This window comes from Olea europaea, unplaced genomic scaffold (genome assembly GCF_002742605.1).
Source record: "Olea europaea var. sylvestris unplaced genomic scaffold, O_europaea_v1 scaffold532, whole genome shotgun sequence".
NCBI classification, from domain to species: domain Eukaryota; kingdom Viridiplantae; phylum Streptophyta; class Magnoliopsida; order Lamiales; family Oleaceae; genus Olea; species Olea europaea.
This window is the reverse complement of record NW_019263644.1, coordinates 304,373-331,177: the sequence shown is the minus strand read 5'-3', so window position 1 is coordinate 331,177 and position 26,805 is coordinate 304,373. Positions and strand designations below refer to the sequence as shown.

The following is a 26,805-nucleotide window of genomic DNA, read 5'->3' as shown; positions in this document are numbered from 1 at the left end:
GCTCAAAGTTATGTATTTATAGTAGTAAGTAACATTCTCCCAGTGTGACTTAACTAGCTGGATATCCTTATCTGTTGGAGTCCTGTACAGTTAAGGAGTTGGGCAAATACCATAATTATGTGTGGGATATAATCCTTGCGGGAGTCAAGTATATGGTTGAGTTAGATTTCTAATTGCATAGGAATTCTAAAGGGTCAACAATCGTAGGTTATGAGGAGAGCATATACTCGAGGACTATTTATGCTCGAGGACAAGTATCGTAGCATGTTAAAGCAGCAAGACAGGAAGTGCTCGAGCATAATATCCCAGGGTGAGTATGTGCTCGAGTACTCCATATGTGGAATTGCAAATTCATATAAAATTGGTCGTTGGGATAATATGGTGATCGGGTTAGCCGGGAATGTCAGTATCACTCACGATTTTCGCCCTTAAAAATCATGACTCTACTTAAATATTATGCTTAGTGCTCGTTAACTATATGAAAATATCTTGATGTAGAACGTGACACAAAAATACTTGATTTATTCAATTGATAAGTTAATTAAAAAGTGGAACAAAGCTAACCTTCTTAAAAAATGACAATCTCCGATAATGATCGATGTGGGTCCGGGTTCGGATTGTCGACGTGGGTCAGCAAATTTTCAAAATCAGTGCCTTTTTTTACTTTTTTCTTTTTTTTTCAATTTTTCTTCTCTTTTCTCTCTTCTATTGTAGGGCATTTTTGGGTTTTCCAAATTTCAAACATTTTTTTACCTTTTTATATTTTTTACATGGTCAAAGGCCATTGTTGGCGACCGGCCATCTACCACTAATTCCTCCTTAATCAAACCGTCTGGAGCAATTGCTCGAGCCTCACACACCTAGTGGGCCGAACTGACCTTGGTTGGCTGCAACCCGATGTTAGTTGACTCGGCCAATTGCGACCTCTATTTCGGCTTGAAGCCCAGAATCTGACCCAGTATACATAGTAGCCCAACTCCCATGATGAAGCCACAAGACATGAAAATTTTCTTTTCTGAATAAAGATTGTGGAATAAAGAGCTCCCCTTTCATCTGCGAGACCAGAAAATACAGCTACCAAAGATCAATTTCAACCGAGTACGCCTCTCTCTCTCTCTCTCTCTCAAGTAAAGCTGTTATGCGCGGTTTTTCTGTTTATATAATTTTTTGTACTGTTCTCATTTTCACTGTTTTAAGCCAAATAAGGCAAAGATCATACGTTCTTGTATACAGAGTATAAAATTGCTGTTTTTTCTTTAATAAATGTCAAAGATCGAATCCTTCAGATTTTTCCTATGATCCCAGATAACATTCAGAAATAGGCAATTGGTAAAAAATAAAAGATTGTGTTTTAGGTAAAACAAACTAAAAGAATCTTTGAAATAGTTATTATTCCAACGAGTTATTAAGAAATTTTGGTCTTAATTTTTCGTTTATAAGGCTTGCTTTAGTTGTGTTTAATGTTGAAGCTCATCAACAAATAGACATGATATTTCATCCTGCAATGTCATTCTAGAATTAGATATTTTGAATGGAATTAGTTGAAACCAATGTTTTAATAATCTATTCTCTTGCAATTCTTTATTTGATGATCAAATGTTTGAACAGGGGTATTTAGTAGATTTTCTTTTCAGTGAGATCAGTATGGCTGATGATGATGATTTCACCTTTTGTCGAGTAAGTTCTTATTCATGAACTGGTTTCATTTTTCAACTTTCAAAGTATCTGCATGTACATATTCGTGGATTTCTCTGGACAGACTAGTTTCTAGTACAATACTAGGCTGCGTTATGGTTTGATAGTTAAAAAAGAAAAAATGTGTTTCTGTGGGATGATGAAGTCTAGTCAATGTAATTAGGTTGGGGTTCCCGCCATTGACGATAGTATTGAAACCAATGATGTTGCTCTGGATGTTAGCGGGATTCAGATAAATGATGACAGTGTGAAAGCTGCAGATGGAAGTAGTAGTCAGAAAAGTGGTAGTATATGGAAAGATAATACTGTTTCTCAGAAGAAGGGAACTGTTGGTTCGTTGTCTTTTAATGTTATTGATGCATCACCTAAAATTGAAGTAAATGAACCTCCCAAACCTGCGACAAATGAAGTCCCTGGAGGTTCAATTAAGGCTTCTCAGGCACAGAAGACTCCTTCAAAGAAGCCAGTGCAGCGAGCCAAGGTTCCTTTCGAGAAGGGGCACAGCCAGATGGACTGGCTTAAGCTTACCAGAATGCATCCAGACCTAGCAGGTATTTTCCATTTACTGGAAATATATTTAGCTTTAGAATATTGACTTATTTTACAAAGCCATCCAACAGTGAGGAAACTAAGCGCTCCTATGTGAAGATTGATTTCCAAATTTGGTTCTTAATTTGTTGTGTTGTAAGAAGAATACTCTCTTGACAGGGCAATGTTCAAACTATTATGTACTTTTTTGGCTGCCTGAATGACCCTCAATTTTAGCCATTCTTTTGGCATTTCAATATTTTTGTTTGATATTTTTCTTTCCATCTACTTAATATTTTCTTGTAATAAGCATCTGAGACAGAATTTTCTCACATAGTTTGTAAAATAGCCAGTTGCCCATCAATCCCAAACCCTGGAGGGAGAAAGCTGCAAAGCTCGCCCATCATAGTTTGCACACCCAAAGATATGGGTGCACATCTTGAAACAAAAAAATCAGGTCTGGAAGCAAGAAAGAAAGGGGGTTGGAGTCGGGGATGAAAATTCTTTACTTCTCTGTGATGCTACTCTTCGATTTCCTAACACTAGTTCTTTATCTCTTCACCTCAGGCATGGTTTTCTTAGGGCATTTCTTTTTATGTGTTTTGCACTATCAGAACCTTTGGCATATGCAGAGGCATTGTGATTGATCAGGAGCATTATATTGCTTCCTGTTTAAAATCTTTGATCCTCTATATGAGTGCACAAGAAAAATTGGGGTCTTACTGAGTGTCTGTTTTTATTTATTATTATTGTAGTATTATGTGTCCTTTTGCAACTAATTTGTGTTTATGGGATCAGATCTGGCTTAAATGTAACACCAGACCAACTCAACATGTTAGATTATGGTTGCTTCAAATGAATGGACAAATTATTTTTTGTCAACTAAAAAGGCTATTGGTGCGGAAGCATTAATAATTCTTGTAGTAAGAATTGAAATAAGGAATAACTTGCTTTATATTGATTGAATAATAATTGATGGTATGAAAAAGTTTACAATACTTCTATAATTATTGGTAAAATTATTCCCTGCTTTTAATAGTACTAAGAAATTAAAACTATCTGAAACTATAATCCTATTCTAATAAAAGATAAAAGTCCTATCGCAACAATACAAGAAAACTAAATAGATAATAATTATTAGATAATGTGAATCATAATTGTAGTAGGAAATTAACTAAATCAATCCCATCCACTTGAATAAAAACTCGAGTTTTGCATCTATAGGGAAAATTCATCCGAAGGTAAGTACTCGAAGATATCTACAACATTATAAGTGTTAGAAATGTTCATATCAGCTAGAAGGTCAACTTTGTAAGCATTATCGCCAATCTTTTAAAGAATGTGAAAAGGAAAAATCTATTTATCTTTCAGCTTATTGTAAGTGAGATGGATCATCACCAAATCACCTTTGTCGAACAGTTTTAAGGCATTGATGTTGGTCTGTGGCAACCTTGTAATGAAACATTAGCATCTTCTAAATTTTGTTTTACCTCGTGATCAATTCTTTGAGTACATTCAGAAAACTTTTCTGCATTAGAAATGACATTAGGGAGCCGAATCAAATCTATTGTATGCCTTGGAACATTAGTATAAACGACTTCAAATGACGTCTTCTTGGTGGATCGATTTGCATAGTATTAAAAGAAAACTCAAACTGTAGGAGGGCAGCATCCCACTGTCTAAATTTATCTCGACTAACTGCTCGAATTATATCGCCAAAAGTTCGATTAGCCACTTCTGTTTATCCATCTTTCTAGAGATGATTTGTGCTACTAAACTTTATAGAAGTGTCAAATATTCTCCACGGTGTTCTCCAAAGTGTCTTAGAAACTTTATATCTTTATCAGAAGTTATAGAACGAGAAATGCTATGTAGGCGAACGATATTGCGAAAAAATTGATTAGCCACTTAAGAAGCATCTACAGTTTTTTTACAAAGAAAAAAGTGAGCCATCTTCAAAAATTGATCAATCACGACCAAAACAAAATCAACTCCCCATTGAGTTCGTGGAAGGCTGAGAACAAAATCTATAGTGAGATCTTGCCATATTGTTTCTACAACAGGCAAAGGAGCATAAAGTCTAGTCTTTTGAGCTTGGCCCTTAACTTTCTAACATATTGGACAACGCCGAACAAAACAGCCCATGTCTCTTTTAAGTTGGGGTCAGTAAAATCTCTCTTCAATCAAGCTGATTGTCTTGTCCTGACCAACATGTCCTCCAAATCCGCCTGCATGCAACTTTCGAATCAAGTGCTCACATAAAGAAGAACGAGGAATTCATATTTGCATTCCTTTAAACAAGAATCCTTCCTGAAGGAGGTAATCGGGTATAATTCCTTATCACTACATCAAGTCCATATATCACCAAAATCCGCATCAATTGCATATAGTTTTTTTAAACAATCAAACACAACTACTGTGCTAATTGTAGTAAAAGAGATGCAAGTCGACTTAAAGCGTCTGCTACTTTATTCTGTTGGCCAGATTTGTGTTTTATAACAAAATTGAATTTATGCAAAAAGGTGATCCACCAAGCGTGCATTCATTTAATTATTTTTTGAGAATTAATAAAATTCAAAGTTTGATGATCCATAAATAGCACAAATTCTCGTTGAACCAAGTAATGTTCTCAATAATTTAAGGCTCGAATAATGGCATAAAATTCTAACTCAGTAGTCCACTTTTGTCGAGATTCACTAACCCTTTCACTAAAAAATTCAACTATACGGCCTTCTTAAGATAATACTGTGATAGACCCTCCAAGTTATTCATTCAAGTTTATTATGCCATATTCTAGAGTATTCCAATTCCAATTAGTTATCAGGGGTAGTTCGGGGAATAAGGAAAGAAGTAGTAGTATAAATGTAATAGGAGACAGAGTAGAATGGGAAGCAAAAATTGAGTAGTTGGTTGAGCCAATTAGGAGAGCTCCACGCCTCTTGAATGCCTTGGAATTGTCATTCATTTCCGTTGTTCAGTTCATCATACCATAAACAATTGTTTTACAATTTGCAATTCAATACATATATCCATTTCACCAAATTCACTTTTTCAATTTTTTATACATTCCAGTTACTACATCTAATACCTAATTAGTCTATTGATCAGCAATTCCGTGGGGAATACCAAAGCAGTAGCACAGCAGCAACAGATAGATCATAAAAGTTACTGCAGTAGCAACAAGTTATTCTCCGTTGACAAACCGATTCTAGCAAATCATTAGGAAAAACAGCCATGTTCCACAAAATAGCAGCCATATCAGTCAGGTTCTTATCATACGGCACCAATTCCCATAACTGAAGCATCACACTCAACTTCAAAGCCAGGCAGTGCCAACACTGGTGTAGTGTATAACTTGATTTTTATTATCACAAAACTATTTTCTGTGCTTTGCTGCACTAAAATTTGCCTTTTTTAAGCAATCGGTAATAGGTGCCATGATTGTACTAAATCCTCAATCGAAACACCTATAAAAAGTTGCTAATCCATGAAAGCTTTGTACTTCTCGCATGGTTTTAGGAGTTGGCCATTCACGTATTGATTTCACCTTTACCTCATCAACCTGGATACCATCTTTCCCACCATAAAACCAAGAAATAAAAGTTGGTTTGTCATAAAGCTGCACATTTTGAGATTGATATGCAATTTATTATCTCGCAATGCTGAGAAAACTTCAGTAAGATGTGATAAGTGCTCATCTTCATTCTTGCTGTGGATAGGAATATCAACAAAATAAACCACCACAAATTTTCCCACAAATAGACTAAAAACTTGGTTCATTAATTGCATGAATGTGCTTGGTGCGCTTGATAGCCCAAATGGCATCACTAACCACTCATAGAGACCATCTTTGATTTTGAAAGTTGTTTTCCACTCATCACCAAGTCGAATACGGATCTGATGAAAGTCACTCCTTAAATCAAGTTTGGTAAACACCTGTAGAGCATATCATTGAGATGCAGGATGGGAAAACAATACTTGATTGTCATTTTATTAATAGTACGGCATCTATACATATTCACCAACTATCGTTCTTCTTTGGAGTGAGTAAAGCGAGAACTGCACAAGGGCTCATACTCTCACTGATGAACCCTTTATTAAGTAACTCATTAACCTGCCGCTATAACTCTTCATGTTCAACTAGGCTTATGCGATAATGTGGCGAGTTATCTAAACAAGCTCCAGGTGCCAAATCAATATGATGTTGAATGTTTCGTACTGGGGAAAACTCGTTTGGTAACTCATTAAGTGCTATCTTAGCAAAATCAGTAGGTACCTTTGGAACTTTGGCGGGGATCTACGTAGTTGCTTCTAATTGACCTTTAACAACTAATGCTAATATAATACGCTGCTCTTTTAATTGTTCAAAGAATTTTAGGCTCGATATGTTGGTAAAAAGTGATTTCTCTTCTCTAATAGCAGAGTTGTTTTCCAAAGGTTGAATTCGCTAGGCCGCCATCCAGAAGCCCTCTGTTCTTCCTTTTGTAGACCTGTAATTGAACGGGCTCGTGAAAATCATAATGTGCGCCTCACAGCTTGACCCTCGAGCTCTGGACCCACATGCTGTCACCGTTGTTCTTGAGCGATGGGCTAGTGCTTTGGTTAATGTCCTCCTTAGTCACATCTAGTTCAGTATCTCCATCCTCATCGGAATTTGGGTCTTCTTTTTGCCAATCTTCTCGTTCTGATTGTTTCTTCCCATGTTTGCTCTTCATAGTTAAGACAGTCATCTTCTGCATGAGTTTACGAAGAGCTTTATAAATCCCCTCGATTCGTTGTTTCAGTTTGTCGAGCTTCCATTTGTCATCAATAGTTCAATTGCCACAAATACCTTTGTTGGCCATTGGTCTAAGGTGATTTCCTTGCTCTGATACCAATTTGGTGCAAAAGAGTTAATAACTCTTGTAATAAGAATTGAAATAAGGAATAACTTCATTTGTATTGATTGAATAATAATTGATATGAAAAAGTGTACAATAGTTCAATATTTATAGACAAAATTATTCCCTACTTCTAATAGTATTAGGAATTGAAACTATCTGAAACTATAATTCTAATCAAATAAAATATAAAAGTCGTATCATAACTATACAAGAAAACTAAATGGATAAACATATTTGAGAAGATAAACTACTAGATAATACGAATCATAATTGTTGTAGAAAACTATTGATTGTAGTTGTGATGTACTATATCGGCTATTATATTCTCCACATTGCATATCTAACTTGTTTCAGTCCCATATTACTTGTTTCAGGATTAAAGGGACAATCAAATAAGAGACTTGTATCTTTGAATGAAGTGAAACAGAATCAATCTGAAGGTTCCATGTGGACTGTTCTTAAAGGACGTGTCTATAATATAGCCCCGTACATGAAATTTCATCCAGGAGGTATGCTGAATTTGTTTTATATGTTCGATTTTGTCGTCTATTATCTCTCTCTCTCTCTCTCTCTCTCTTTTAAATAATTGCAAACTCTACCACATATGGAAGCAGTGAGAAATCATGTAACCTTTCAACCTTGAACTCTGTTGCTTGACTAAACTTTTTCTGTTGTGGAAATTTTTTATTTATTTTGAGTTGTTTCTGCATCTAAGCAGATACTATTTTGGAAAATGTGTACGTATTAAAACAGATATATTAAATTCTCTTCAAAACATTCTTATTAGTGATCGATTCTAAATATCTAGAACAGATCATTTCAGTTAAGTGACTTCCCTGTCATCCTTGTTTATCATAGGACTAAAAGAATATTCCATGCATTTCATCTAAATAACTTGACTAAAAACCTTGAGGTAACAAAATGCACTTCCAACTTATATTGAGCAGCTGGTCTCTCCAAGAATTGTCTTTTAATTTTTTCATAATGATACATCTCCCTCTCTAGTAAGTACAAAATCTATTTTACTCTACATTTATCTATTTCTAGAAGTTATTAGGTGAGTGTCTGTCCTTCTGAAGCATGTGGTCAACGACACCAAATCATAAGATATCTTGAAGTCCAAAGTAGTATTACCTTCATCGTGATCCTCACTATCAATATCATACATAAACCTTTATATTTTAAGCTATCTTTTCTTGATGATCATTCAGATCTCCTCCAAGAAAGATCGTCTCCACTAGAGACCGTTTTAATCAAACTGTCGTTTTTCCCAAAACCTTTAATTTTGTGCCTTTGCCTTATCTAAACCTATTTGTGCAGTAAAGAGATATTTATTTTCTGCTAAAAGAAGTCTTACTAATGTAACTGTGTCATATGACCCCTTTAATTTTTGGCACCCTATCTTTTAAACCATAATCAAATGTTATTCCTACCCAATTCCTACTCTGTTCCTTTACCTGTGTCAAAGTTTGCATCATGTCTTTGAAATCTCTTGTATGCAATCCATGTTGTCTTCCCTTCCTATGCATGATATCCAGGAGTTACAGAGTCTCTTGTGTCCATATTTTCAAGTTCCTGATTCAATAATCCTGGACTAATTCATTTCCCCACCTTAGAGAATGAGAAGCCATGATTACTTTTAGACACCTCCGGGCAATGTGCAACATCGTACTTTGAGTACACCATTGCTAGCCTTTTCCAATATTTCATTAAGGTGTGCCTCAACAAAATGTATAGAACTTCTCGTCATAGAGACAATATCAGTGGTTTCTCCAAAATTCTTTTACTTCTATTTGTAAAAGGAGAGACCATTCACACTCCAATCTGTGCCTATTGCATTTTAACATTATTTTCAATTTATACTCCTAAAGATGTTATTGTTGTCATCTAATTGGAATTTTGGTCTTCTGATGAATTTGCTTCTACTGTCTGTGGAAGACATGCTAAAAATCAATGGAAAAATTAAGATAAAATGGAATCAAAATGTCAGAAGACACAATTTGGCTTTAATGTGAACCTTTTAGTCAGAGAATGGCTTATACACGCTTTCTTTTTGTATGTTTTCATGACATCTTCATTTATATGATGAATGCACAAGTTTTTCCTAATTATGTAAACCTGGAGAAAAGATGTTTTTTTCTCTGACATCAAAGTTATTAGTTTCTTACAAACACTTTGCTTTCTTCTTTTCAACTTCATGCTTTTGCAATTTATCCAACATGAATAACCAACCACCTATTTCCTAACCTTTTCCAAATAGATTTTCACTCAACGAAGTGCTGCTGGTACAAATAGCTCCACATTTATGGTATTTAGACAATTAATTGGATATGCAGTAAAATTTCAAAGCCAATTTACATTTTTAACATGAATTTCGTCTGCATTGTTTTGATGTTAATTGTCAACACTGTATATTTTAATCTTTGATTTCAGGAGTTAAGATGAGTATAGTGCCCAAGTTTTTAATTATGTTCCATTTAAAGCCTTATCTAATATCATTTTGCTTGTTCTTCACTTGCATTTTCCAAGTCTTGTAATTGTAGCATGTGAAGATCCATATTTCTCGAAGGCTTTCTGCATCAATTTGATGTTTTCGCTTCTATCCATTATATATGTTTATGACTATAGATTTTCTTGCAATTTCTATGTCAGGTGTCGATATGCTGATGAAGGCAGTTGGAAAAGACTGCACAGCATTATTCAGTATCCTTGTATTAGAATTTTAAAGTTTTTTGTGATTCATAGAGCTTAAATTATTTAAATATTTTGGCTCCTGGCAGTTGCATTCCTTAAATCTTTATTCAGATAAGTACCATGCTTGGGTAAATGCAGAATTTATGTTGGAGAAATGTTTGGTGGGTATTTTAGACGAGGGCCATTGAAGAGTAGAAGTATGTATTTCGATTGGAGAAAAAAGACTCCTAATATATCTCCTGGGACATTTTTTAGAAGCTTTAGTCAAGAGCAAGACAATCAATAAACAGGGTACATATTGTTTCACTGGGATCAAACCCAAGATAATTTTATGAACACTGTATCATTTTTACTGTTGTTGAATATGTAATCTTGATTATAGACTGTAATAATCATTTTTTACATTGTGTCACGTGATAATACATATTGGACAATTTAAAATAATTAAGGATAAACATACTTGTACATAATTTGTTGTACATTAAGATATTCATACACTCACATGGAGTGAGACCTACTCAAATAAAATATTCGATGAGCCCCCATCCATGTGAGTGTGGGGACACATTAATGTACAAAAAATTATGTACACTTAGGGATGGTAATCGGGTTCGTAGACTCGAGCCGCTTGTAATTCAGCTTGGAAAAAGGTTGAGCCCGCCCAACTTGGGTCGAGCCCTATTTTGAGGTGCCGAGCAAAGTTCGAGTCAACCCGTGTGGTTCGTCGGCTCAAGCTCACGAGCCTATAGTTTTAAAAAAATAAAAAAAATTAATATATATATATATATATATATTTATTTATTTATTTATTATTATTATTATTTTAAGGCAGCAGGTTGCTGCCTCTTTTTATTAGGAAAAAAAATCAAAACCACAACCAAAATCGAACCTACCTGGCTCGAAAAGGCTTTTTTGATCGAGCTTTAACTTGGCACGGCTCGAGCCAAGAAAGAATTTGATCATTTTGCCCGAGCCTTGAATTTCGGCTCGCGAGCCGACTCGACCTGGCTCGTTAACATCTCTATGCACGCCAAGCAAAGCTAAAAGGAAAAAAAACAGTTTTTCCACCAATCACATCATGCCAACTTGGATGTTAGAAGTAATGTACATTTTTGATGTACAAACAGTTCAACTCTTGTTGAATACTATCAAGGGCCGTGTTACACGTACATAATCATTTACACAATCGTTTACACCCCACTCACATCATCAAGGTGGGGACCACGACTCGACATTATTAAATACACGCGAGCCTGGGTGTTTGTTGGGGCCGGGGAGGGGGACACACTTCGGCAACCCCCCGCCCCCCCCCCTCCCCTTCGGTACATATGGTTTTATCCATACGATCAATTACTTGTGACCAACAGGTAACTTTAATGACTTGACTCGACCACGTAGAAATTATAACTTATTTTCTGTAACACGATATATAATTTAGAGCGAAAATAATAATCGACATGATCATAAACAAGTACCAAATCATTCAACACTTCATAGTTTTATGCGATTACAGAGCTGCAGCTTGTGCTTTATCAATGGCTAAACTACAAATGAAGATGATGAACGTTCACTTCAAGAATTACAAGTAACACAAGCACCTCATGCCTTGATGCGTGTAAATTAACTCTTAGCAGCTGCAGATACAACAACTTCATCAAGAACAGGGCCACAGAGAGTTCCATAGTCATTGATCCTGGTGTGATAAAAAGAGCTGAAGAAAGTTAATCTGGTCCTGGATGATTCTGCTTTGAACTGGAAACTGAATGTCACAAACTTCCCCTTTCCTTCCGACTTGAAGGGTGCTTTCATGGTAACTTTAGCCGCAAATGCTTCAATCATCATTGATCCATGGCAACCATTCTTTGCATCTCCTACAGTGAACGAAAGATTATAGACCTTGTTGGGGACTGTCCTGATGATTTGGGCGATGGCGCTCTCTCTGCCTGCGACAAGTTCTACTGCTGCATGTCCAAAGGGGACGTTAAAATGCTTCGAGTCAATGAATTTTACAGCCTTGAGTGATTCGATAATCCAGCCAGGAAGTGGGGATGTGAGATCTTCCTGTTTGGGAGGCAGAAGGACACCATGGGAAGAGTTGAACAAGCGATGAGGACCCTCCTCAAAACCATTATTCTTGACCAAGTTTGCTGCAACAGGGGAAGAATGCTCTAGACATTAAAATTGCCGGGTAATGTATTGTATTGTTTAGTATGTTCTTAGAACCAAAAATGCTCATTAGACAAGAAAAGATTTTACTGCACAGATCCGGCAAAAAAAGAAACCGAACTTTCAGTTTTTGTTTCGGAGTGGACAGTGAAATATCAGAATTTGTGGGATCCAATCTACTTTACATGGAAATACCTGAAAACAGCTTCATATTGCTTCAAAAATAACATCAGTTAACATGATTCAGGTGTGTTGATACAACATTTATGCAATAAATGACTAACAAACCATTATGTAATAATGACTAACAAACCATTGACCAAAGCAACAAGAACATAGAGAGACTATTACCTTTAGTGGGCTTTGGAGGGAAAAGTTCTTTGATAGCAACAGCATCCAAAAGAGGCCCACAAGCAGGATCTTCTTGCTTTCCAGGATTGTGAAAAATAACCTTCACAGAAACAGAATGGGCTATGAATCCCCAGGCATAAGTATCTCCACCATTGCTGCTGTACAGAGTCTGTAGAGGGAGGTCTCCTGATTGAGGAGGAACAGAAACCCTCAACACCTCATCTTGCGCACAAGTTCTTGATGCACTGAATGTGAGTGCATATAATGTCCCATTCTTGACTGGGATTATTTGGGAAATTGAGGCCTCGTTCCCGAGCCTCACGGCGTGGACACCGTGAGGGACGGCGAAGTACATTCCGCCGGGTTGTGGCCCGCCGGAAATGTACTCAACTAAGCCATGGATTTCCCATTTGGGCAGTGCATTTTTGCCTTGGAGCACTGTTTTCTTGATGCCAGTGGGCTTTGGTTCCTCTTCAAAGTTGCCATTTGCGAGGAGTCCTTAGAAAGATTACATAAATGCAAAATGAAAAACATGTCAGTTTCTTTCGCTTCCTGTGATTTCATTGTGCAAACAAAAAGATTTCAACTTTTAACTCGTTCTCTCACACATACACACAGTAGGAACCAAATTACTGAAGTGATGAAAAGGCAAAGAGAACAGAAAAATAGCAAAACAAAAAGATACAGATTTTGACAAAAATAACTTTCTTAGAAATCCCAAAGAAACAGAAAATGTTCATGGCAAGTATTCCAAAAAGGAAAAGGGTTTCAAGATTTACCTTCCAGAGGAGCAGATGCAAGGGCAGAGACTGTACAGACAGAGCAAAGAGCAATTAAGAGAAACAACTTCATTGTAAATTTGCCTGCACAAGCCGCAGAGAGAGTCAAAAGGTGTTTAACACGAAGGGACTTAGGCTTCTGTGATTTGCATTTATGCAGCGTAAAGAGTGAATCTGTATCTGTGAAAAATGAAGCTGTGAGGCAAGAGTATGGGAACAAGTACGGGGATAATTTGTCTGCTTGTCTCAAACAGTTATTTCTTCTTTAAATTAAAAGGTGACCTCTCCTTAATCCATAAATATTCATTTTTAATCGTTAATTTCACTAATGGTCCTCAAGTTCAAGCTAATTTCCAAATTCTTCATATAAGTATTTATGTGACCAATTTAGTCACTTAAGTCAAATAATTTTACATAAGTGTTCACTTAGTAGCATTAACACCACGTTCGGCTTAATAAATATTAAACCGTCACGCTGGATGAAGACCATTGAAGTGATTGATTCCTTCTAGTTGACCGTTTTAGCTTTGATATAACATTTTTACTATTTTTATTACTGAAAATTAAGGTTAGAATTAAAGAGAGCAATTTGTGATTTTTGGGCTAAATATAAGGTTTTTTCTTAAGAGTAGTGTTGTATTTTGAAGATATTAACAGGCCGACGTCGAATCCGAAGTGACCAATTATGTAATATTATTTAATTTTAGTGACTAAATAGGTCACTAAAATATTTTATTGACTAATTTGAAATCTCACTTTAATTTCAATGATCCTTTGTGAAATTAACACTCAGTTTTGATTGCTTGCTTTATTGATTTCCAAGAGAGTGAATGAGAGAGGTGCCTACTTTCCATGCACCCTTTGAAATTTAAATTTTGAACATGCTTTTGTCCCTTTTCTTGACTTTCCAAACATGTGTTTACAACCTTGAAAACCAAACCTGTTACTTATATTTTTTTTTCTAAAATTAAATATTAATTTTAATTATATATTTCGTAGGACTCATAATACCACTCATTTCTATCATGTATTATTATTTCAGTAATTTATAAATTTATAGTAGCACTAGAGAAAGACATATACATAGCGGCTTAATTGTAGAAATACACGGTGGCAAAAAATAATTGATTAACAATCAAGTGAAGAAAAGAAAAGAAAAGAAAAAAAAAAATGCTTAGCATTATTGGGACGAAATAACTTCTCTCGAAGAAAAATATATGCGATTTAGAGCCTGTTTGGGAGTAATTTTTTCCTTAAAAATTTGATTTTTGATCGTTATTTCACTATTCCAGCCATCATATTTGATTTCTTCTCTTACAAGTGAACCTCATTTTTCTCCTAACGATCAAAAAATCAATTCTCAAAATCCCTCCCAAACGGGGCCATAATGTTTGTTTGGTAAAGATTTTTTTAAAATTATTTTGAATCACATTTTATAATGTTTACAATTTTTTCCCGCTTTTCATTTGCACATTCTCCACCAAATAAATAAATAAATAATAAAAAATAAAAAATTACATGAAAAAAATATGTGCCAAACAAGCTTTTAGTTAATTGATATGAGAAGTTGATGCATTGATTAACGGCACAAAAAATTGCATTCTAACTATGGAAGCTCAATAATGAATAAACATGTTTGGGACAACAAAATTTAATATCCACATGAAGCTTCAGGGAAAATTATTACATTTATTACTTCTTTAATGTTCTCAAATTTTTAATTATAAAAAATATTAATTTACCCCTCTTGACCCCTAAAAACACTCCCAACAAGCACCTGTCTGCAGAATATTATTACTGCAATTATTGGATTTATTAATACTTCACCAGCTAATTGTGCATGGTTGGATATATAATAAAAGAAGAGAGAAACGTTATGTACAATTCTTTGCGAATTAATGATTTTACGCGTTTGTATTTATCTGGTTTAATTAATGATTTAAGAGTATTTTCAAATAATTCTCTAAATATAAGATACTCCCTATTTTAGAGAGTCGATACTTAAAAATAAGTTTCAAATAACTATCAATTTTAACTTTTTAAAATAAAAAGTGGCTTGAAAATCTTCAAATTTAGAGAGTCAAACTCACTCTTTATTCTTAATTAACAATTATTGCATTTAATAAGTTTCAACTTTAATACTCTACCATTTAAATAATTCAAATCACATTTAAATTGATTTTACCCATTAACATATAAAAAAATTACGGTAAATAAGCTTTAATGAGAAACCAATAAACGTTCAAGAGAAAAATAAAAAAAATAGTCAAAATAGAGAGTTTGTTGGAGTGTATAAAAAAATTTATTTTCTAAATTTAAGAATATTTTCTATTATAACATAAGATACTCTTTATAAATAGAGAGTTTCTTGAAAATACTCTAGATGTGATAATAATAAGATTATAAATATGAAAAAAAATTGGGATTATGTGTAATATTATTTTATTGAAAAATGTATTACATTAAAATGTGTTTCGTGGGTCGTGGGGGAATTTATTTTGGAATAGGTTAAATAAAAATTTGATTTAGGTGTAATATTATTTTATTAAATAACGTGTAATTAAGAGAGGGGAGAGGAGGGGGGTTTACATTTTTGAATAAAATGGAGCAAAGGGCTAAATCTACCTTAGTTTAGTTAGATGTTTAAAAATTATGTAAAATCATTTGAATGTTGGTGTCAAAGTTATTCAAATTGACTTTTACATGTGGGACCATGGCGACCAATGAATATGGGAGGATTGGGTAGATAATGGGCGTTGGGAGTGGGGTGTGGACCCAATACCACAGCGTTTTCCCGCAATTTACTCCATGGATCCCACCCCCCATGAGATTGAGATGGGCTGGACGGTACCGGGATTGGAGGGAGCGCCGATTCGGCGACCTGTTTGGATTACGTGGCCCTATCCAAGAAGATTTGTTCTTTGTGATTATTATCTCGAAAATGATAGTCTATTAGGATCATTTGCACATGTCCTGACTAGATTATTTCTCAAAAAAGGGGGCCCACACCCATTTTTAAGAACAAAAAAAATGTCCACCATTTTATAGTCTGGCCAAGGTCTTTGCATGGCAGACTAGCATAATCCTTATTATCTAAGCCATGCACATTGGCTCAACCCTACCGTCACCCCTTTTCGCTGGCCTCTTCCAAATTTCAAAGATGACTTTGTCTAGTGTGGCATTACTTTTACTTTTATTTTAGCTTTTTGTAGAAGAATTTTTGGAGAATGTTATCTTACTTTTTATTTGAAAACTAATTTTTAAAAAACACTTCTTATTTCAAAAGTATTTTGAAAGAAAGCCACATTGGTGATTGTACTAATTTCCTCTAAAAACTCTTCTAACTCGAAGAAACAGTGTCATAAATAAGTAACGATAATCAACATCATTGGTGTCAAATATTAGTTTAAGGGGTAATTGCATGTCATTAAATGATAGATTCATTTAAATACAATGTCACGTGATTCATTTAATTGAATATATCAAATGTGACCACCTAAATTCGTACTATATAACATTAGTCAAACGGTTCCAAAAGCAACTTTTGAAATTAAAAATCTCCTTTTGACTATTCAGCAGTCACGCCTAACGAGCCCTTAATGTATTTTGAGTGGGGAAAATATAAGAAATTGTATTATATTTTCTACATTCACAATATAAAAGAGACTCCCTATTTACAGTTACAAGAGGACGTGCAATGAATTCTTCATTCAATCCAGATTCAACAGAAGCATAAACATACTAACGAAAGAAGGGTCCCTAGCATTTGTAGTCAAAAAACGTTTTCACCGACGAGCATGCCAAAGACTTAGAGATGAAGAGGGAATCGACTAAGATAGAAGAGAGGGGAGAAGTTTGGGTCTGGCGAAAACGAACTCTTTACATTAAAAGATTCGACCTTGCTTGCTTATTATGTGGTAATTGTCTACCTTCCTAACGAACCGGGCAACGTAGAGAAATGCGAGATGGTTCATTTATGTCATAATGAAGGAATAGGATCATTAAGAGTCATTAATAGAATTAAGCGTTGTTGCTAGATATTTTTAACATCTTTGATGACGGGAGATGTGTAAAAAAATGATTGGATGGTATTGTTGACTATTTTTTAAACGATACAATGAACTTTTGTCATGTGGACATCCTGTCATCCAAGATGTCAATATAACGTAATTGTAATGGTATAAATAATGAACATGGAAAAGATCAATAAGAATATACGAATTAAAAAAAAAAAACCACCAGGAAGAATAAACGAATATTCTATGTCAAATATAATATATTCCCTTGCTTTCTTCTTGATACGTATAGATTATTGATGAGTAAACAATGAGGACAATTTCGGATGGCAAAAGAAAAATAGAAACCAGTCACAACATTGAATTGGACATGAGCTATTCAAGTTGACAAGATTTACAATTTTAAGATGTTATTTCATTTAATATCATGAGCCGAGCTAACTTTTCACAATGCATGTACAGGCCACTCATACATGTAGGGGTGGGTGAATCTTATTTTATTTTTTTAATAATCACTCACCCACCTCGACATGTGTCTGGCCTGTACAACCAGAATTATTCTAATATCATACTAGAGCTTAAAAATATCAGACAAAAAATTCGGATAAGGTAAAGCTCGGACAACTTGGATTTCAAGAGTAGTATTTTTTTTATTATTATTATTTTTTTAAAGAGACTATATGGTGGGGCATGTCAAGTGATGTTCTAAATTGATTAAATATGAAAATAATAATTAATATATAAATGTGTGGACTATTTTTCTTTTCGACCTTTCAAGATGACTGCCCTAAGAGTCGATACAAATTACAAACATTTGCATGACAAAGCTGTACAAGGTGAAGGATTTTGGTTATATCCAGCCTGCAATTTTTTGGATAACTGTAAACTAATCCTATAAACACTGTTGATGATGAGCCATATAAAGATTCCAAACACCATCTGCCACATCCCTGCCTATGTTTCCGAAGTGTTTATTATCTACACATTTCATAATCATAAGATCCACAAACACAACCATTTTTCACTACTCATTTTAACTTATTTATGAACACCTCCGAAACATGCTCTGTATTTTTATTTTTTTTTTACCATCTTTTGCATCTTATTGCTTAAATGCTTGTTTGGTAGTGCTTACAGGTTACAAATCCTACTCAATGTGAGTATTAAATATGATAAGTTGAACATTACGAAATGTGTGAATAAAAAGTATGTTTCACAAACCAAATTCCTGGACATTTCCATCTTGACCTTCAAAATGAGAGATCTTAACCCCAAAAAAGATATTTTAAATAAAAACAAAAATTAAAAGATTGCTCAAAGCCTCAAATGGATTTGAATTAACTGACTAGGATCCAACCTAAGAATTTATAGAAAACCAAAATCAAAGGAAATGTTCAAAAGAAGGTTTATGGTCTAAAATTACACCTGCACCTTAAATAAATCTAAATGTACAATTATAGACTCTTTCAATGGAGCCTCAATAAGCTTTCAGTCATCCTAATCACCACTAGAATCTGCTGATTCCAACTGTCCAATTTCACTGAATGCATAACCCAAAAATTCCTGTTCGTACATGTAATTGTATCTCGGTGATGTATTGGTGAGCTCGAGCATATGGTATCATCATCTAACAGCCTCTGGAGCGGAGTTGCAATACGGTGTATGCAAACATACTAACTTAGTGCAAGTCAGACACAAAATAGCAAAAACTAAGCCAATGACAAGCCCAAAAATGCTCTTCCTTTTTTCTAACTTTACTGCTCTCCTGATTATACTTCCAAAACAAGGGAAAAGTCCCCCACATGCAAAGACCATCACATGGTCAAGACCGCTGTAGTCAATCCCAGCCAAAATCGCTCCAATTGCAGATAATGGGCCCACGAACCCGATAAGCGCAGCAGATAAAAGGGACCCGTGCCAACTGTCAGTTGCACCAAATATGCAACTAGCTACAGCAGCACCCCTAGGAAATCCATGGAGGGAGACAGGAAGGACAATGTGGCGTCCAAGCCCATAGGCTTTAGGTGCAGCGACTCCTAATGCTAGTCCCTCAGCTAGAGCATGAAGGGCAACTGCAACACAAGATAAGATTGAGTAGAGAGTGAGTGCACTAACTGAGTAGCCAGTGACAGCAGATAAAGTATTTGCTGAAGTCCTCTTGCGAGTTCCAAGCTTCGTAGCGCTGGAAGTCGATATGTGGACGAATCCAGATCCAAGTCCAAGAAGGATCAGGTTGGGGAGAAGGCCCATCTTTGCAGACAGTAGTAGTTGCAGAGGTCTCCAGGCACCAAGAACAAAGGCAATGCCAGAGGCCACACCAGTGAGGAAGGCATGCTGAAGATGGAAAGCAAAAGCTAATGCAACAAGAGCAATTCCACCCAGTAATGGTCCCAGACCAAAAAGTAGTGAAACAAAGAAGCCAGAAGCATCCTCTGGACTGCAATGTAAAGTAATTTTAGTATAAAACTGAAAAACCATACAAATCTGGGTACTGCGGCGGCGACTTGGGCAGTGGCGGCGGGAGAGGTGGCACTGTACCAGTGCCGACTGAATCACCCATTTCTTCAATGTTTGTTACACCAATTTTTTCTTTTTTCCCCTTTATAAACACTGAACACTAATCAATATTGGGAAAAAGGACAGGCAAAGAGGGTAAAAATCAAATATGGGTGGGTAATAAAAATGGAAAACTGAAAATTGCAAGGAAACAAGAAGGGAAATTATTACTGGGATTTATGACTTTTGGGATAATTTCGAGGTAATAATTTCGGGGTGCAGACCCAGAAAAAGCTCAGACCTTGAAAGTTCTGCCAGACAGCCACTATCACAGCAAACCATGACAGAACTGCCAGTACAACAACTATACATACATAATTGGTAACTTATTTCACCCACGTCGAACCTATGTATATAATTTACTGTTTTATGGGGCTTATGAGAATGAAAAATTAATATGAGAAATATAACCCAGAGGTTTTTGCTGCTTAATGCAAGAAGCAATTGACCTTTGAATGATTTTATGTGGATTCAATAGCTCATGTTATGTGAAGAGGACTGGTCATGTATGAGTTTGACGTAACAACTTTCAAATTTTATTCATTGTTTGATAAATTTTTATTTGAATGAACTCGATAATTAAAATAATATAAGTATGTTGAATTAGTTAACATACAAACAGAATAGGCTACTTCAGACTGAGCCTTGATGGCCTTTCCACACAAGAATCTTCGGTCATTATGGTGAGCTTTCATCTCTGTTTGATTAGTTTGTCATAGATCTAGGGCCTTGGGTGAATCAGTCCAAGATTTCAATACTCGAAATAACCCATTATATTTCAAGTGTTTCATAAATATAACCATTTAAATCCTTATAATTACTAAAACTAAACCCAAACTGTCAGTTTCAATTCAGGTTCATTTCTACCAATCTCATTTTTATATATATTTATTTTTACATAGATCCTTTCGATAGGTGTATCAATATTTATGTTTTCTATCTTCAATTTTAAATTCATTTTCCATTTTAGGTATTGAGAGATTATTTAAGGTTACAGAAAAAGTGTTTGATTTGTTATTCTGAAAACCTGTTTCTCAAAACAAAAAATTAGAAAACGCGTTTGGTTTAAAAACATTTATAAATAGTGATTTTGGGGGGGGGGGGGGGGGGGAATGTTTTTTTTTTTTTTTTTTTTTTGGTTGCCTTTTTTGTTTTGGTTTAAGATAAGACTTTAGATAGAAAGGTGACTTTCTTTCCCTACTAAAATAGAAATGTATGGATGATGGTATAGCCTCATGTGCAGAAGTAGAACATTATGGAAGGAAAGTTATAGAAAATATCTCCTCAACTGCACTAAAACCATGATGAAGTCAAACCAGATAATAACCTGGAGCTTTAGCCATTGGAGAAAATAACAACAATCTATCCCATAAGCAGTTAGGATTAGAAGTTGATGATGAGAACTCCACTAAGGTGGAGAGCTTGCAAGCTTAATACAAGTAAAAATATGCATAAAACAAGTAATATGAACACCTAAACTTACAAAGTTTGAAAAGTAGGACAATGTTAGCTTTTAATTGGGTTCTACTTTGCTTATTAACTCAATCGGTTAATAGCCATTGTGGTTTTGACTTTTGAGGTTATCCTTCCAATATAGGTGAGAACTTAGCAAGTTACCTTGAATCCATCTGGAAGGACCTCTGCAATAACCATCCAAATCATGCACCCGGCAGCAAATCCCGTAGCAAATGGCAAGAACTTGTTGAATGCATCAGCACATATAAATGATGGCACTGCTACAATAGGCTGCATCGAGAAAATATATCAAATGCCAACTTATCAACTTAAAACATTCATACAGATATAAAGAAAACAAGGGAAACAAAAAGAACTAGGATATCAACATGCTTTCAGACCAATCAGCTGAATCAAATGCTCATGTCGTTTATGCTCTCTCATTATGTACGTTCACTATACTATCAAGGGCTAATTTAACAGTCTTACGAGGGTAAATGCCCATGTAGTCTAATTCAGAGGTCAAAAATCCATTATAACCCGCTCATTAGTAATGGATGATATATTTGAAACACATTCTCAATTTCACAAGCCAACCGTTCAAGTCACATACCCACTTAAACTGTACAGAAGTTATCCATTATTTTGGCACACTCTTCAAGGTTCACCTATTGGGTGGAATTGGATTTTCTTCACATTTCCGGATTGGTTTTCATGTTTATTAAGGCAAGAGCATGTCTCTTTTCTGTTAATGAAATGATCATAGCTACATGAGCATAAAATAAGTTAAATAATACGCTTCCTGATCATATTTTGCATCATAATTTATTGTTTCTAAATTATAGAAAGATCTTTGTAGTATACACAATTTCATTTGTGTATATTTCGAGGTAACAGCATTCAAAGCATTATTTACTCTTTGTCACTATTTGGGGAAAACCAACTTTGTAGGCATGTCTAAACTGTTACATTTTAGCAAGTTTTACTGTATCGAACAATTTGGTTGGCATTTATTCAGCCACAACCTTGAGCAAAACAAATTACCTGTGGCAGTGATGTAATCACACTCCATAACATAGCATTTTGTGGAGAGACCCCTCTTGATGCAAGCACCATACTAACAGCCAAGCCCTCAGGTATATTATGCACAGCAATGGCCAAAGTTACTAAAATCCCCTTAGATAAACCCTTAGATCCAGCAAAGGATACTCCCACACCAGAGCCCTCCCCAAAAGAATGAAGGGTCATGATTCCAATGACAAGAATGACTTTAGCTGCTTCTGCCCCTTTTATGTCCAGCATGCTCATTTCACCATATTGCTCAAGAAACTGAGTATCGTCAAGTTATAAAGTTGAACGTTAATCCCAATATAAAAAATTTTGACTTCCAAATATCAATTGATAGTATATAAGAGAAGTGATTAAGTTTAATTCTTAATTATTTCAGGTACCTTACATCAGTTTTTTTTACCATCTCAGGAAACAAAAAATGGGATTTCTTTCTTCTTTTCTGTGATCTATTTGAAATCAGTAATGACGGCTGTTTGGGGGGGGGGGGGGGGGGGGGGATCTCTCCAAAGAGAAAAGAAAAGCATGCACAGGCTCCGAGGAAAGCAAACAAAAAGGAAAAGAAAATAAAAAATAGAGAAATGGAAATGCCTTTCCAGTACATAGAATTCAATCCATTTCCTAATCAAGGATCTTAACACACAGAGAATAACACTAAATTTGCTACATTAAACAAGGTAGGCTTGTGATGGAGTAATCTAAATCATCTTGTATTGTGCTACATAATTGCCCTGGCGTGGTTGTATTGGCTCAATTGGTTGGCATAAGATGTCTGGATAGTAAACAATATTAATTAGTAAAAATTCATAGAGAGATGTACTTAAATATTGAATGAACAATATTCGGAATTACTTAAATATTGAATGAATAATATTCAGAATATCCAATCTGATATACACTTCTTATGCCCTTAAATATGGATATTTGGGATTACTTTAAGGGAATTATTGCTTAATCTCATGTAAAAATTGGTTGTATAGGTAAACTCAATGTTGGACAAGCTTTTGGAGAAAATGAATTAAAATGAGCTAAAATGATGAGTTTCATACATATTTTAGCGAATGGGGGTCAACTTGACTCAAATTGGAAGATCAAGTTGGAGAGTAATGTTTGAAGAAGCATGGAGCAAAACCATGTTACCGTGTGAGAGCAACATGATGTGCCATGCAATCGCATGGTACAAAATTCGAGAAAAAAATCTACTTCTTCTCTGTTTTCATCTAAGTTTTGGAAAGCAAGTTGATAAATGATTTAACCTAATTCGAGCCTCTAATTTTGGGATCATTCATTCAAGAATGTGGAGAACAAGGTTAGAAAGTGATTAAAGGCAATCAACATCAAGAGTTTGAAGATCCAAGCTTGGAATTGAAGATCAAATTCAAGAAAATAATCTGAAATCAATTGAAGATTAGGACTTCAAAGAAGCGAAATTGATTCAACTTCTTCCTCTTGCAATTTTATTTTTAAGGTGATGAATATTCATATCTTTGGTTGTAATTCATCATCCGTAAGCTCAATAAAGACTAAGAATAATAGTTTATGACATGCATTCAAAATAGGTAATCGTATAATGAATGCGCTTTTAAGAATTTTGAATTCAAAATATGGATATTTCGGGTTGTGTTTAAAAATATGTTTTAACTTACCTCAGGAGAGATAACTAAATAATTATTGGTTGTCAATTTATAAATAAATCAAACTAAAGAATATAGGTCAAGAATTGAAAAGGGAGAACAATAGTTGGAGTTGAAATCCTAATACACTCTTCTCTTATAAAATTTTGACATGTAATTATATATGAATTAGAATAGAAATTAATAGAAAAAAATAATGAATACCACTTTATTCATTTGATTTGGTTACATTCAACTTTAATTTCGAATCAATATAGTTCAAGTTAAAGTGTATTCCTCAATAAAAACGAATATTTTTCAATGATCCCATACTTTTACTGGATTTACCAAACACATTCCAAACCCCACCCTTTACCTATAAATCCACAGATAGTGAAGAACTATAATGGTCCAAAGTTCAATGATAAGTCCATTGAGTAGTTAGAAAATTTTGGTTTTTTGTAATTGAATTCCACTTACGACATTATAATTGAATCTATTGAATTTTTTTGGTCAAAAGAAACATTGACTAACAAATTATGTTTTAAAACTAAAGCTACTTAACCAAATTAAACAGTTAACGGAATATGCTTATAGAATCAATGGAACACTTATTCCTGTTCAGCCAGTGAAACAATTTCCACATCTCTGCCAATTCAAGTTTGAAGGAGACCCAAGAAAACAACTGTGACCTATTAGATTGCACTACATATAGTGAAACATATATCCATTTCAACAGAGTTATGATTACTTTAGTTTGATAGTCTCAAATTAGAAATTTAAAAAATACAGTAAAATAGCAACAACAAAGCATGCAGGCAGATATAGTAGAAATTAGCATATCAAAAGAAAAACAATAGCAAGAAACGACATCATAATTTGAGTATAAGATGTTACTTTGTAAAAAGCAAATGCAAATGCAAATACTAACTAGCAATTAGCAACTGAATTTCAATGTAGATAACTTGAACGTATAAGAGCTTCACCTTCTTACAAAGCCAAATGAAAATGCCACCCGCCAAAATACCGAACACAACCCAACTACCACTACCATGGCTCTGTCCTTCCTGTATAAGGTCAAAGCTGGCTGCCAACATTACCCCTGCAGCCATCCCATTGCATATACCAGCCCATTGAGAATCTAGCTCCACAAAGAAGAATGGTAAGGCACCTAAACCAGTAGCTGCAGCCATCGCCAGCGTGAAAAATGCAACAGTCGACACTGAAACTCTATTGTTCTCTCCCTTCCGCTCATCGCCCATTTCATTACTAGTCCCATCAGAACTCAAAATATGTTCTATACCTGACCCATCTATCACACCATTCCCGGCATTCCTTCGGGGAGCAGTTCTTAACTTTTGTAAAGTCTCTTTTCCCTGTTCTGCTTTAACATCATCATTAAATATTGCTATAAAGAGAAAAAGGAGCAGGACCTGTTTAAATCTTAAACCCATCTTCAACATATGTGTGCAGTCAGATTATTATGCAACCAGATAATTAAAAGAGGATTTAAAGGATCTGGTTGCAGCAACGGCACAGAATCCCAATGTTTCTACCTAACCTTATCTAGTTGCAGAGTCATCAGCTAAACACAGTCTGCTTAGAGCTTAGTTATAGCTTGGTGATAATCTTTTCAACTGAATTCCAAGTGATAGGAGCAAATGTCCCTGCTTTGGCACAAAGGTTAAGCAGCATCAATAAATGCACAAAGATGTGGACACAAGAAAGAGGTGATATTTTCAGTGCTACTGGTAATCTAAAACTAAATCAGGTGTATATTGCACGTGATTTTCATATAGTAATAAATAAATGTGGTATAATGATTCATAAGAATTTGATTCTGGTTTCAAGATCAAGTGAGCAATAGCAAAAAAAAAAAATAATGTACAAAACCAATCCAAAAGTCAATAACGTAATTTTCCACCTAGGCCTGGCATTCTGAAATTATGAACAGTGTCCATCATATTTGGAAGATTCTCTCATGTGTTCAACAATGAGGATGCATTTCTTGAGCACAATTCAATCTTGATAAATGTAAGAAAATTGACACACTATATGAGAATCCAACTTAAGAAAATGAAATTAATCAAACTTCTCCATTCGGCATATTTAGGGCTGCAATCAAGAATTCTATATATATATATATATAGACACACACCCAAAATTAAATAATTGGAATCTTAAATTCGTCCAAGCAGAATCATCTTGCACCCAGCCAACTCCCAAGATTAGTACCCTATAATCAACGCCCAGAAAAGAAATCATACATACATATACGCTACGTGTACATAAACAAATAAATATGAAGAAAATACCTTTCTGATTCAATCTGAAACGTTGATGGGAATCAAGATTTTTCCTATTATTTTCTTTTTCAATTTTACGAATTTATAGGGATATATATTACGTACGGAAGTAAAAAGAACAAAGAGGACGACTCGACCAACTCCTTATCTTCTTTACAGATTATGGCGCATTTATAATTGGTGATGAAGAATTGAATATGAATTGGACCTGGTGTTCTTCATCAACGACACGTTTGGCAAAGCTAAAAGTTACTCAGTATTGCGTAAAAGTAATCCTGTATTCTCAACTTTTGTTGGTACTTATTAATACTTATAAGTAATATTTTTAAGCTTAGCCAAATATGGACTCTGTAGAATAGGTAGACTATAGATTTGTTGTTACACCGAAGTCAATTATTCGAATACGCGGGTCTCAAAACCGTGGATCGTCCATAGTTACGATTGGTGCACTTTTTTTAGATTTTTTTTTTTAATTCTTGTCAAAATATTATTCTTGCTTTTTCTCTCTTCTTCATACCATATGGTCCCCAAATGTGTGTGTATTCAAGTATTGATGATGTAAAGTTATAGATAATTATTTCATTTTATAAAAATATTTAGATGGGTTTTACTTATTTTAATAGTGTAATCTATTCAAATTGCAATTCTCAATGAAACTCTATGAGTACATCATTATGGTAATTTAGATAATATGA

At 34.8% G+C, this 26,805-nt stretch overlaps 3 protein-coding genes across 3 annotated transcripts; 1 reads left to right on the top strand and 2 right to left on the bottom strand.

Moving 5' to 3' along the window:
- The first annotated feature begins 984 nt into the window (after window positions 1-984).
- LOC111388872 (cytochrome b5 domain-containing protein RLF) lies at window positions 985-10,244 on the top strand. Its single transcript, XM_023013689.1, has 6 exons — window positions 985-1,098; window positions 1,609-1,677; window positions 1,859-2,246; window positions 7,481-7,615; window positions 9,759-9,809; window positions 9,912-10,244. Exons 2-6 carry the CDS (start codon window positions 1,645-1,647, stop codon window positions 9,986-9,988), a joined length of 684 nt encoding a protein of 227 aa, XP_022869457.1. The 5' UTR covers window positions 985-1,098; window positions 1,609-1,644; the 3' UTR covers window positions 9,989-10,244.
- A 989-nt stretch (window positions 10,245-11,233) lies between these two features.
- Window positions 11,234-13,351, bottom strand: LOC111388871. The gene is made up of 3 exons (XM_023013687.1): window positions 13,097-13,351; window positions 12,318-12,815; window positions 11,234-11,947 (listed from the first exon to the last, which is right to left on the bottom strand). The coding sequence occupies exons 1-3, from the start codon at window positions 13,167-13,169 to the stop codon at window positions 11,421-11,423; spliced, it is 1,098 nt and encodes a 365-aa protein (XP_022869455.1). The 5' UTR covers window positions 13,170-13,351; the 3' UTR covers window positions 11,234-11,420.
- Window positions 13,352-18,414: 5,063 nt separating this feature from the next.
- On the bottom strand, window positions 18,415-26,304 carry LOC111388858 (putative zinc transporter At3g08650). Its single transcript, XM_023013669.1, has 9 exons — window positions 26,120-26,304; window positions 24,791-25,471; window positions 22,168-22,452; window positions 21,286-21,414; window positions 20,996-21,089; window positions 20,285-20,365; window positions 19,893-19,957; window positions 19,593-19,729; window positions 18,415-19,549 (listed from the first exon to the last, which is right to left on the bottom strand). The coding sequence occupies exons 2-9, from the start codon at window positions 25,265-25,267 to the stop codon at window positions 18,736-18,738; spliced, it is 2,082 nt and encodes a 693-aa protein (XP_022869437.1). The 5' UTR covers window positions 25,268-25,471; window positions 26,120-26,304; the 3' UTR covers window positions 18,415-18,735.
- Between the last annotated feature and the right edge of the window lie 501 nt (window positions 26,305-26,805).